General features: G+C 39.4%; 2 protein-coding genes across 5 annotated transcripts in view; both read right to left on the bottom strand.

The window, feature by feature from the left end:
• The window catches only part of LOC119653031 (dynamin-1-like protein), a 29443-nt gene extending 29113 nt beyond the window's left edge, over positions 1 to 330 (bottom strand). For all 3 annotated transcript variants that reach the window (XM_038057480.1, XM_038057499.1, XM_038057491.1), the window contains exon 1: positions 146 to 330. In XM_038057480.1, the coding sequence (XP_037913408.1) occupies positions 146 to 247 (102 nt within the window). In that variant the 5' untranslated portion in view covers positions 248 to 330. The remainder of the gene's footprint in view (positions 1 to 145) is intronic.
• A 6894-nt stretch (positions 331 to 7224) lies between these two features.
• LOC119661467 (ATP-binding cassette sub-family G member 1) overlaps positions 7225 to 14176 on the bottom strand; it is a 186971-nt gene continuing 180019 nt past the window's right edge. For both annotated transcript variants that reach the window (XM_038070828.1, XM_038070829.1), the window contains 2 exons: positions 7819 to 8027; positions 7225 to 7756 (listed from right to left, as the gene is read on the bottom strand). In XM_038070828.1, coding sequence (XP_037926756.1) covers positions 7618 to 7756; positions 7819 to 8027 — 348 coding nt within the window. In that variant the 3' untranslated portion in view covers positions 7225 to 7617. The remainder of the gene's footprint in view (positions 7757 to 7818; positions 8028 to 14176) is intronic.

Raw genomic sequence — 14176 nt, 5'->3', positions numbered from 1 at the left:
TCGACCTTGTTATATAATTGATTTTGTCCAATTGGACTGGCCTTCTGCACGGCAAAATTAGAAACACCAACCGTCAGGGAGGAAAAGAGCAACGGCAAATCCATGTTTCTGGTGGAGTTTTTGAATGAAAATTTCTCGAATTTACCTGGCTGCCAAGCACGGCGATCTGTGGCAATTGAATCGAATCGGATCCGACTGTATTGAAAACATCTTGGAGCTTATTTATGACCGGAATTAATGCTTCCATAACTCGCGCTAATAACTCTGACGGCTGAGACAAAACTCGCTGATTTCCAGCTTTTGACTTAACTCACTGTCTCAGTTCCTTGACTTTGAAGCTGTCAACTTGGTGAGAATTTGGTAGTGCCATGTCAGGAGTTGATTGTGTGGTAAGAATTGAATGAGCATTGATTGCGAGTTGAATGGACGTTTGTAACGACTACTTCCCGTCATAGGTTATTTTTCGAGGAAAACATTAAAATTTGTTTTTTGGATCTCGATAATATCATACAGTGCCCGACAAAAAAATGTTTGCACTCAACACTTTTATGATTCCACCTTTTTAATTACGTCTGGACAATATTTAGTCTCGTCTAATGATGTCTGTTTTGGAATTTAAAGTTAAATGTTGGTGTTATAAAAGGATTGTCATATTCAGATATGGTTTGCTTGGATATTTGTAAGAATTGATAGTGAACCTCCTAATTTTGTGTAAAAAAATGTCAGGAAGGAAAAAGTTAAGTTTTGAGGAAAAGGCCCGTATTCTGGCTTTGGGGGAACGGGGCGACATTAATAGGGAAATAGGGAGAAAAACCAATTGTTTTGAACCAAGTATTAGAAATTTTATTAAAAAGTATGCCAGAGATGGCAGTCTGGGACAAAAACAAGGGACTGGTAGGAAGCAGGTGATTACTCCCCAGGCCAGGCGGTCGTTAGAGCGAGCATCCTTGCCAGATAGATTAGATTAGATTAGATGCTCCTCAATTGCGTACTGAATTGCTGGAAGGGGAAAATGCGTCGGGTAGTGTGAGAACGATGCGGCGATGATTCAATGAATTAGGACACAGAGCTGGAAGATCAGCAAAAAAAAAGCCGATTTTAACGAAGGCTATGCTCGAAAAAAAGAGCGAACTGCACATTGGAACCACGTAATTGGACTGTGAACGATTGGAGTTGAGTTGAGTCTGAGTCTGATGAGCCCAAACTCGATTTGCTGTGATCTGACAGTCTATCCCCAGTGCGAAGAAGAAAAGGAGAAAGATTTGACCCCAGTGTGTTGTACGAACTGCACACCATTCTCCCTCAGTAATGATGTGGGGATGCATAACCTCGAAAGGAGTTGGTAGTTTTTCGTTTCTACGCGGTGAGAACAGCGTAGAAAAGTACAAAAAAGTTATCGAAGATTGCGTTGTTCAGACGATAGAAGCACTATATGAACACGTTGATGAAGTAATGTTTCAAGACGATTCGGCTCTGTATCATAGAGCTCATACTATAAGTAAACGAGATTTTTGCCCGCGTCAAATTTTTTATCTGTTTTATCCTCAATACGGTACTTATTCGCTTGTAACTTCTTGGAAATAGGAGTTTGGCATACGGTCACTGTCATGGGCAGGTAACAGTCCAGATTTGAACAACATAGAGCATTCATGGGGGGGGCATTCATGAGGCGGCGATTGCAACAAAGATCGATAAGGAACAAAACAAATCTAGAAAAAACTCTAGAAAATAAATGGTTTAATGAAATTCCGGTCGATTTTATTGAAACTTTATACTAATCGATGCCCGCGCGAGTTGCAGAGGTGATTAGGGCGAAAGGCGGTCGAAATACCAAAGACCGAAAATAAAAAGAAGCAAAAATTAATTTCTTCTAATTTGAAATTTATAGATATTTCATTATCTATTCTTCTATTCTATTTCATTTATCTACCATCATTTAAAAAAAAATCGTTTAACAAGTGTTTGCGTATATCTTTTTTTCGACGATGAAGCACAACTTTATTCTCCAACTTCATGATAAACCCGAAAAAAACTCCTTTTGAACTTGGATTTTATTTCACACTCTTAGTGCGAACGGACATTGTAATCTGATGGACTCAAAAGTCTTTTGCCACCATTTAAAGTTCATATAAATCAAATCCATCATTTATTCATAAATACTTTTTCATTAATGATATACTGGCAAAAAAATTTTGAATCCGACTTCCTGTGTTCATCGCTAATTAGAGAATAGATGGGTGAGGAGTTCTCAACAATATATTTTTACAAGGAATCAAATAAAGATTCAATATTGAAGGCAAGATGCACACTGACTTCTAATGCTCTGCCTCAAAAGTAGCGCCGATGCCCGTCAGTCATCTGAAAGATCCACGTTCAGTTCGGCCTGTCAGTTACGCCTGAAGAGTCCATAGTTGGCCAGCGGCCGTAATGTCGATGGAATGCAGTTGATCTGTCAGTTTTGAATGTTCAGGCGGCCAGTGATTGAATGAAAAATGATTCGGCCAGCTGGTCAGGCCTGTTTGTTTAGGGTGTGAGCGAGAATTTTATGGTCATCTTCATCGGTGGTAACATTTTTTCATAAATGATCCCGCATAAAAATATATCAAATTTGAATCTTAACACCTTTCACGTCCCGAGTTGAAATAATGATACCGTTTGGCTTGCCGGTACGTGGATGGTGGGTTGAGTTCAAATTTGATCAAATTTTAAGGTTTTGTGTAAAATTAAAAATAAATGATTTACTGTCTGTCCCTCTGTTAAACAATCTTTTTCGAAAACAACTATAGTGATTCAAATGAAGTTTCGCGGACATATCAAAATTATGAAATCCCCTTCATATGAAAAGTAAAGTATAAATTTGTGAGGCAGACAAGATGCTGTGCCTTTTTCTCACTAGATGCAGCCGTGTGGGGTATGAATTGAAAAGGCTCAATTAGTACTTTTACGAGCAGTTTTAATATCGATTGCGAAATAAGAAAGGGGGGAGGGGAGGTAGGAAGTCAAAAAATACAAACTTAAAGTGAGACAGAACCCATTTTAGAAAATTACTCAACTAAAAAATTTGGAAAAAAATCTTGTTGGCGGCTTTATATGAAATCTAGACCTTAAGATACATCCCATTCTGATATCCACTTAAATAAACTTGATAAATTTAAATTTTCCTAAACTACCTATACCTAATAAGCAACATTAATTTGTGTGGAATTTAAAGTGTATATTGGGGCATTTCTCTTAGTAATAAGGAGGAGTAGGCAGCGAAAAATATACACTTAAAGTGAGACGAAATCCATTTTCAAAAATTGCTCAACCTAACATACCATGACGACGCATTAATATGAAATCTAAGCGGCACTCAAATAATCTTAAAAATATACTCACGTTTTTTACCTGATTCGTGATCTCCCGCCTCTGTTCGTTAAGTTAATCTTAAAATACCAAACTTTGTTGCAGAAGAACAAAAATATAAGATATAATACTGGAAAGTTTCGTAAAAATCCTACAATTAATAACGTCGGCAGAAACGGGACAACTCAGTCATATAAACTGATCAACACCTTCAATGCTCTGCCCATGAATGCAAATGGGAAAAGTGTAGCTTGCGCACTTAAATTGCGACTAACGCATCAAGGAAATTTAAATCATTTACGAATTATGAAAACTCAATTACAAAACAGTGCCATTTATATTTTTTTCAATTCGATTCGGAAAAAACCTTTCCCAACTCTTTTTCACCGACCACTCTCTCCATTTTGTGACTTTCACCCCGTTACCCACCTGAGTTTTGTGAATGTTTATCTACAGTCTAACTCTCCCTCCCTCCTTTCCCAAATTCAAAGCCGATTTCCTAAGATCTATAACTCGGTGAGAGAGCAAACAGATGTCATCAGCGTAGTTGAGATGATACATTTCCTGTTGAAGCTGATGAATACATAATCTGGGAATCTAAATTTCTCTCACTGTTCCGGTCACCTTAAAACAGTAAGATCCAAAGTTCTTTCACTCATTTCCACACATTGTAATGGGTAACTCTGCAGAAACCACAATGACTGTAAAGAAAAATTTCACGAAGAGATTGTCAAAGCGCATAATTGCTTATAGAAAGTATCCGTCTTCTGGAAAATCTCCGTTGATGTATAGAACAGCACAATTTTGATGCTCTTAACCAGTACATAAATCGTACAGTGAATATCCTATCGATGTTTAGATCATTCTTGGTAAGTGCGTTCTCATAAACGCGAATTCCAAGTCGATACTATCGGAGATGCCTTGCTCGAATTTTTTCCACGATCGGTGAAAGCATATATCGACACAAATATTTTCACATAGCATTGATCTGAAATATTTAACTCGATCAGTTTTGCGCAGGTCACTGACAGTGAAGGTGCCTGTTTCACTGGGATCGCTCATCACAAACTGTTTCATTCAGAGCATTCCAAATGGGTTTGTGATATACGGCCAAACTCCTTTCCAGATGCAGAAATGTAATGTAGAGAGGCCCATACTGTTCACGAAATTTCTGCGCGAGTAGTCACGCAGCGTGTATTGCTTCAGTAGCACAGAAGTTCTTGACAAACCCGACTTACTTCATAATTATTTGAACGATGTCGTGAACGCGGTTGTCAAGAATGAAGGAATGAAAGACAGCAACCGAATCGATATTGGATCATTCTGGTGGACCGTCCTTCTTTTTCCATATAGAAACGGTGGCGCTTTCTTGCCAATCAGGTGGTGTTCTCCCCTCCTTAATAAGCACACAAGAAGAATTCACTGAGCCACAGTGTTGGATCCCAGCTCTTCACTGTCCAAAACTTAGATGCGGTGTCCGTCAGGTCCTATGCTCTCCCTGATTTCATTCGTTTTATTGCTTCCTCAACTTCAGTGGCGCTGACAGGTGGAATTACTTCAAATATCGAAGTGCTTGTGGAAGTGGAGGATGATTAGATACATTAGACCAGTCGTATTTAATATGCGTACTATATATGTACATATGTATACTTTTGTGCACGAAGTAAATCGGAAATATGGATACGATCAATTTGCAAATATATGTACAGTATTCAGAAATACGCAGTTTGTTTGTTTAGGGTGGGGATAATATCTATGGGTGTAATATGTACGTACACCTTGTAGTTTGGAAAAATATGAACGATTATATTGCATTTATAGCTACATACGAATAGAAAAACATGTGTAGAAGTTTCTCACATAAACCGTTATACCCGAAGCGCGAGCTTGCGGTATTCCCACTTGTTTGCATTATGTTTTTAGTTTAGTTTGGTGGTCAAAGGGTAGTATAGGTCTCAGGGTGAAATATGGATTGGTACCCACGATGGAGCATAAAACCTCACAAACCCCTGCTGAACCAACACCAACAGCTCTACTACCAAACCTCACAATCTCCACGTAGTGACCGCTGGAAACTCTTTCTTAACGAAAAGCTGCAGACGGAGAAAGATGAAGGTGAGCGCCTAAAAACGGGACAAAGTGTACCAACTGGTTTTCAGGTTGGGGCTTGGGTAGAGATGTTGTGTGTGTTTTCAGAGATGGAGCTGCCAAGCAGTTAGTCGATACCCTATCCCAATATAGGGCTGATGTAACAGCGTTGCAGGAAATGCGTTGGATAGAGACCGGTTTCCTGGAGAAGAGCCACTACACCATATATTATAGTGACCATCCAGTAAACCATGCGCCCGGAGTAGGTTTCTTAGTCAGCCAAAAAATGAAACCTGCTGTTATTGGCTTGCGGTTCCGAGGCAAATTTAGAAATATAATGCCCCATTCGGAACGACTGGTTCGACGATGAATGTAAACTAGCTACGGAACGGAAGCATGCCGCATACCCAGTAATGTTGCATTCTCAAAAGACGTGGGCACCCGTCGAGATTCACCATGAACCCTGTCGAGCGGAAGTTTTACCAACAAGTCAGCAGGATGAAGCCTTACACACCTCGATGCTCATTCTGCCAAGACAAAGAGAAAATTCATTCATTAGAATGGGCATATTGAAGCGATGGGTTGAGTACTTTGATGAACTGCTCAAAAACCAGACCATCGGCGAGCTGGAGGTCCAGCCAACTGAAGATGACGGACAAATACTGCCACCACCAAGTACAGAAGAAATAATCTGTGCAATCCACCAACTTAAAAACCATAAGTTGCTAGGAGCCGATGGAATCACAGCCAACTTGGTAAAATATGAAGGCGACCAACAACTTATGCTCAAGGTATGGGACAGCGAATCAATGCCTGACGGCTGACAACGAGGCATTATCTGTCCTATACATAAAAAGGGAGATTATTGAGGTATCACTTTGCTGAGTACAATCTATAAGATATTTTGCTAGCTCGGATAGTCGCATACGCCCAGAACATCATCGGCCCATACCTAAGAGGGTTCACTCCAAGCAAATCAACAACAGATCAGATTTTCTCTCTGCGGCAAGCAATGAAAAAACTGTTGGGATATGGACATCAGCAGCATAGCCAGGATAAAACTGTACACAGCCATGAGCCCGGCGAAATTGATAAGACTGACTAGGCTGACCTTGCCCAATGTACGAGGCTAGATAAAAGCAGCGGGATCACTCTCGAGACCATTCGACATCAACAACGGTCTAAGACCCTATCATGCGTCCTCTTTAACCTGGCAGGCGGCGCGAGATCTTGGGCTGCACATTAATGAAGGCAAGACAAAATATATGGTGGCAACGTCAGCACCAAAAATCAACCAACCAACAACATCAAACCGCACTGGTCAAACGGGAAGAATAAAGATAGGAGATTACAACTTTAAGATCGTTGATAATTTCTCCTATCTAGGGTTAAAAATCACAATCGATAACAGCTATGACGCTGAAATCTGCGCACGGTTGTTGGCAACCAACAGAGCCTATTTTAGCGAGATGGAATGATGGCATAGGCCAGGACTCCAGGCAGCTTTTAGGGATATCGAATTTGTGGACCTAGGCGTAAAACCGTCATATCTGGACGCAATTAAGATTCAAAACGTTCAGTTCTCAGCATGTTTGTTGCACTGGCTTATGAGGGCAACACGGTACTTTTACAACTGAAGAAAATATCGACAAGGATATTTCTAAAATAAGAAATATATTTTTTTCCAGTTAGGCAACTTTCCGCCTAATTGGAAACAGTAAACGTTTGAAGGATTAAGTTGCAAAATGATGTGTTGAACTAATACTAAACTTTTGAATAATAAGAAAATCATTTATTTTGTGTAAAATATATTTCTTTAACAAAATTGCTTAGAAACCGTTAATCACACGAGTTGTCTAGGAATAACAATTGATACATATAAGTTACGTCCAAATATCACAATGGAGTCAAGAGTTAAGTATCTGTATCTGAAAATTCAAACGTTAACTTTTGTATTTGTTTCACATTTGTGCTTATATCTCTAAATTCTAGCCATCAAAATCTTAAGATACCCTTAAATCGTATAAAATCATCTCAAAGAGGAATATAATCGGAATTTTGAAGAAAATTTGGTCAAACTAACAGCAGCTGGCTGCAATATTATTCATCTGAATAAAATCATGTCCTGTAAATAGTTAATGTCCCGCGGCGAACCTTAAATTCTATATTTATTTAAAGCCAGATTTAGCCCATACGTAACGCCCTGCGTAGGGTAAAGTACGCAACAATTTTCACTGCTATAATGGTTAATATTATCATCAAAATGTTAGTGTTATAATCGCCATCCGACATCCCTAAAGTTTTGATGATCATTTCAGCCTTCCTGTGGATCGAAAAAAATTAGGTAAATCAGGGTAAGATTATATGCAAGGAACTATTTTTTACTTGTAGTGGCAATAAATGATGTTCGATGGGCAAATTAGGTCAGTTCGTCCTTTATCGTAGACGGAGAGTATCAGACTGTGAAAGGCATACCGGTGGGGAGATAAGTAGCTCACAAGCCTCAATATGAATGGCATGTGGTGGAAGAATATCAGGAACCCAGCGAAAGCAACCATGAAGCACGTGAGTACTGCACCAAAAAATGTCCCATTCTGCAAAGAAATCAAAATCAGTTCTCATTAACTTGCAAAAGGAAATATGTATGTATTTTTGATTGTGTTCTTATTTTTTTATTGGTTTTTATCTGTTGATACTGAAAGGAAAATGGGTGTTAATATCGGCACTCCACAAAGGAGCGGCTTAACATATCGTCAATACTCCTTAATTCTGCCCCTCAGGACTACCATATAAGTATTATTATAATTTATAGAATGAGTTTCTCAATAGCCTTACCTTGCTATAATAATCCTCTTCCCTAAATCTCTGGGCACATGATCTCATTCATCCTAAAGCAGTACAAATACTGTCTACGAGATCTCTGCGTGTTGCGAGGAAGCACTTAATCTCATATATAAATAAATAATAAATAAATTTTGAGAGTGAGTTTATGTGTCCAACAACTCTTCGGGGACCCATCTACTTTAATAGTGATTGCACAACGTTCTGCCTTATGCCTATGTTTCACACTCATTTGTGATGTGTCCACCAGCTTTCTCCGATACAAGAGGCACATTGTTCAACGTAAGTTGGCCTAAACATCCTTCAAACGCTTAAATCCGTCAGGACGGATTCACTTCAATATATGTAATTCGCACTCATGCCGTGTTTGCGATTATATATTATATAAATGGAGTGATTACCACCTTTCGGTCATGAAACCGTCAGTCAAGATTTTTTTTCACTGTTGAGAGTTCATCATTTTTCCTTAATCGATCCTCTTCTCTTCCAGGTATTTTGCGATGGCAACGGTGGTCAAGCTATTTGCAAAACCAAATATGGTCGCCCCCTTCTAGAACGAAATGTACATTCGATATGACGTGCCATAGTGTAGGATTTAGTATCGAGACTTGTGATTCTACCGCTGGGGCAATATACTCTTTGGGGCCGTCGTATATTCCTTACTAAAGGGTCTTCTCTTAAATGTTACCCAGCTTGAACAAGTCCTCAATAATCATCATTTCAACCAAAGCGTTGATTTTATGGTTTTGTGTGAAACAAAATCTTATTAGTATCGAGTCGGTGTCTGCCTGTCACACCCGATTTATTCGGCAACGGCCAAACTGATTATCACGAAAATTGGTAAGGGTATGTGATCTGCTGTTCCCTTTACATGCAGTCAGTGGCGCCATTTTGTGTTAAATTTTAGGAGGGGGGGGCTCCCATGTGAATGGAGGGTGTAAATTTTTTTTTATAAAAGGGGGCCATGTGGGGTATCAAATGAAAAGTCTCAATTAGTACTTTTCAAAAATGGTTCCATATTTGATATTGGGTGAAACATAGAGGAGGGAGGGCTCAAAATATGACCCACAAAAAGTGTAAAAGGTCTCGTTCTCAGATCCCATCCAGCCCAAAAATCTAAAAAAAAATCACAGTTGCGCATCTCTACGAAATCTAGGGTTCAAAATATATCCGGTTCCGAAAACTGTACAAATAAAGTTAATAATAGCATATTTCCACATTTTAGAGATTCACCCGGCAACCCCCCTTATGTTCATCCCAGAAGTACCAAATTTAGCATGGGTGTAACAAAAAACATAACGCACAATTTAGTCGAGCTTAACTATTATTAACAAAGTTATAGGGGGTGAAACTTTGCCATATTTTGTGAATTTCCTGCCTTCTACATCCGTCCATGACATCATCATCACATATCAATTCACCAATACTATAACAAAATGAGTTCTTATGAATGGGGTCGCCGAGAATTATTTTGTTTTAGTTTTTTAGTCATTTGTGTACGAATATCAATTATTTTAAACAGACATGTGTGTATGTATTTATACGTATATAAATCAAGCTTCGGGGTAGTGTCCAATTCAGATAGATATATTTGTACATTAAACCAGCCGTATTTAATACATGTACTATATATGTACGTATGTATGCTTTTGTGCACGAAGTCAATCGGAAATATGGGTACGAGTTTATATACGTGCATATAAATGTATAGTATTCGGAAATAGGCAGTTTGTTTGTTTAGGGTGAGTATAATATTATATATATGCCTCTAATATGTACGTATGTTTTGCAGTTTGGAAAAATATAAAGGAATATGTTGGATTTGCAGCAATATACGGATAGAAGAATGTGCGTTGAAGTTTCTTACCTAAGATGAATACAAAACCTTTATACCCGACCCGCGAGCTTCCGGTATTCCGACTTGTTCACATCTAGTGCCGACCATCATAGCATTGCAAGAATTGGTTATTATTGCACCTACAGAGCGAATAGAGAATTTGTTGTGAATGACTCTTTTCGCCATTTTTCACATTTTGCTCAGCATTGGAATTGAGCAGGAAAACACTGGATATTGTGTATTTGATTGAGTAGTATCTAAATTTTCTGCTATTTCACTGCGCAGAGAATATTCCTTGTTTTAGGCGCCTTCCAAAAGTGTTCGCAAATAGCTCGGGCCAACCCTTTACCGCTGTTGCTAATCCCATTAAATATTAATTTAATTTAATTAATTTTCCGCAGTTCCTCTGCGATGACTGGGCATATTAGGTATTGGTTGAATTGGGACTCAACTCGGTTTCCACTATAACAAAGAAAACGGGCTATTTCACATACCTTTCTTTTAGATTTTTTTTTCAAGAAGGAGTGGAAAGAACAAATTTTTTGCACTCAAGGCCTTTTCAGCATCATTCTGTAGTCACAACCCAGAGGTTTATATTGGCCTCTTCATAGAGTTACTTAAAAGCATTTCTCCTCTCTTCTTATTTCAGAGCTGCTACGTGGGAACTTATATTCGTTCGCGCTACTACTGGCCCTTTAAAGCACCTACAACGTTGCTGCTAAATGTTACGTTTAACCTCAGCTAATACATAACCTTATTTGATGGTTTCTGTGCCCTGCTTAGTCCAAATTCGCTTTCTAAAGCTTCAGGAACTGCCTCATAACCTCATGTATAGCGACCTAATCGATCACTAACATTTGATGGTCATCTTTTAGCTTCTAGCCCTTATGTTCCTCTCTTGTCCTAGGATGTTTCTATCTCTGACGTAAGAGCATCTGCGCGGTTGAATCCTTGAAATTTCTAAGTTCAAGTTCCGGCACAAGGCCGCTTTTCTGAAATCGACATTTTCTCTCAGATTGAAAAGCTCCAATTCTCTCCTGTTTGGACAATATTTAAGATTACTTTAATCTTTTTTTGTCTTGGGAAGTGAAGGAGGCCTTCATGTTCTCTCTTGGAGTTTCCTTTCTCTTCACAGGCATAAGCGTTTGCAAATGGAGAAGGTTAGTTGTTCATTTTGTATATCAAACCCTATTATATTTTGGGAATTTGTTGTCCTATTGAAGCCTTCAAAAATTGCCATAGCTTTGTTTCGGGTCATTTCGTCCAATAGTGCCGAGTAATTAGATTTCACAGAGACTTATTACCTTCTCCCTTGAAAAGATGCTTCTTGCATCCCACATTTCTAGCATTGAGCTCTTTCTCTTTCCAAGCCTGTCTGACAGAGAAGTAGGAAAGAATTATTACAGTCTAAATGGCTATGTAACATTTTAGCGTCTCTAAGAGGTTAGATATTGTCTTCTAATTGTAGTTAAGTCTAAAATAGATAGACCAGAAGCTTACTCCAAACTACAACTAGCAGTTTTGTGCTGATGAAGGGAGTAAGTTGCTCCCGAAATATATATATACATAATAAAATAAAATTGTAGTTTGGAGTAAGCTACTGGTCTATCAATTAAGCGTCTCAATTGTTTTTACTATTCAAGGGAAAGTTGGTATTCCGATAAGGTAGCAATCCCTCTGTGAGTTACAGAGTTTAGAACTCATTCAAAGTATGACCTGTTTTTTGTAAAGGCGACGAAAAGGGATAACGATTCGCGGGTTGGCAGGCTGCAGGTTTTAAATTTTTGTATGCTTCGCTTGGCTTCGCTACCATGCTTTGGAATCGGGCTATATTTTCTACTACAATATTTTTTCTATCGCCAAGAGTTTACGATCAGGGTCAAGGATCAACTTCAATGACCATCATTTCAGCGATATAGACTGGCCATTTTCTATGAGTAACTTAATGCAGTCCAGAACAGAATTCATAAAGCTGACATTAGGTAATTGATGATTGATTCCAATGCCAAGGAGGGCTCCGATAACACCTGGTGAGATGTTTGCGTCCTTTAACGTCTCGTCATTAGTGGCACGGCACGAACCCAGCATTGTTACCGTCAATATTTTGAAGGACACCTGTCCTGGGTGCGTGTCTGATTTGGAGGGGTATTTGCGTGCTTCCTATTTTCGCAAAAATAATAGCTTAGAGTATCCTAGAATGCATCAAAGAATCTCGAAGACTTCATCGACAGAGAGCAGGTTTTCCCCTCGATCTTGCTATATCAACCACATTAACATTCTTCGGATTATTTTGAATCTGTGTTTTTCATCGGCTTTGACGGCGGGAACAGGAAATGGTAAGCACAGTCGGACTGAGGATAAACACTAACAAAACCAAGTTTCTCAGGCTGGTTGCCTAACGCGCTATTTTTATTTGTATTGATATGTAGCACATTGAATGATATCCCTTGAAATCCACATCTACAATGACGAACAACTGAACAGGTGGAAAAAACACTTCATCATGGTTCTTAGCCGTCCCAAAAAGTAGAAATAGGGGATGATCGTTAAAGTTTCAAAGAAGGGCAATCGCATTGAGTGTGACAATCGCAAAGATAATAGCTGGAAAGCTTGACCAGCAGAGATCAGGCTAGTTTCCGCACAGGATCCTCCTGCATGGACCAGGATAGTGAATCTTCATGGTCTTGAATGAAGTGCTCTAACACGTTTTAAAGTCCTGATCCAATTGGATTGTCGCGCGAAGGATTATTATTGTTAGAATTTCCACTTGACTAGTGCTGGGGCATCTTGTCCTTATTAATGTGCAACCCAAGATGTCACGCTGAATGCTCGGTCTGGATGAAGGCAGTTTGTAAATCTACAGGTATTCTTCCGATTATGACAATATTGTCAGTAGTTGGGTTGGCTTGTAGAGGATAATATTTCTGGCATTTCGATCAGCATCAAGGGTTATTTTTTATAAGGTGGGGTATATGATAGGGCATCCCTTGTCTTAGTCCATTGTTGATGTCAAAGGTTTCAAGAGTGATTCCGCTCTTTCATCTCGCTTCGCACATTGGTCAGGGTCAGCTTAGTCAGTTTTATCTATTTAGCCGGGATACCGAATTCTCTCATGGCCGTGTACAGTTTCAATATGGCTATGCTATCATAGGCGTTTTGAAGTAGATGAAGGGATGGTGCCACTGATGGCCATATTCCAACAGCTTTTCCATTGCTTATCTGCCTGCTCTCTGCCGTCGCAGAGATGATAGCTAAAACAATCCTTAAATGCATCAAATAACATCTCGAAAGCTTGATCGACAGAGAGCAGGCTGCTTTCCACTCCGTATCCTCCTGCATTCACTACATCAACACCCTATGGATCATTTTGGAATAGTGCGCAGAATTTAAATCTTAGTTGCACCTGCTCTTCTTCAATTTAGAGAAAGCTTTTCATGACGTGATCAGGGAGTGTATTTGGAGTGCTCTACGCAGGAGGAGCATTCTAAAGAAACTAATAGCTATTATCAGAGCGACATATGATAGCGGGAAATATCAGGTGATGCACCGAGGTAGAATCTCGGAAGATTTTGAGTTCAAAAGCGGAGTCCGCCAGGGTTGCATCTTGTTACCGATATTATTTCTTTTTCTTATAGGTAGGTTCTTCATGCTGGCTTGTGCGGAGGACGTGCCGACTGTGACACCAACTTGGATGTCACCCGACGCATTAACAGCGCTAGATCCGCTTTCGCAACCCTATCGAAAATCTGGAAATGCACTTAGTTCAACGCCAAGATCAAGTTGAGACTGTTCTATGCTAATGTTCTTTCCGTGTTGCTATATGGGAGTAGCACATGGAAAGTGAATTCCACTGTTACCCAAAAGCTCCAAGTTTTAAGTCAATATCTGCGTCATATCATTGGATTAGGTTGGCCTGACCATATCTCAAACAAAGAATTTGATCGGCGCACAGGCCTAGCTCTCGTACACACTGTGATTGGAAGACGGAAGTGGCAGTGGATAGGTGACACATTAAGGAGGGGCGACAATTGCATTGGTTGCTACGCCATGCAGTGGAATCCACTC

The sequence above is a fragment of the Hermetia illucens genome, chromosome 1 (genome assembly GCF_905115235.1).
Source record: "Hermetia illucens chromosome 1, iHerIll2.2.curated.20191125, whole genome shotgun sequence".
Taxonomy (NCBI): domain Eukaryota; kingdom Metazoa; phylum Arthropoda; class Insecta; order Diptera; family Stratiomyidae; genus Hermetia; species Hermetia illucens.
Note: the sequence above shows the minus strand (reverse complement) of the source record. Positions and strands in the feature narration are given on the sequence as shown.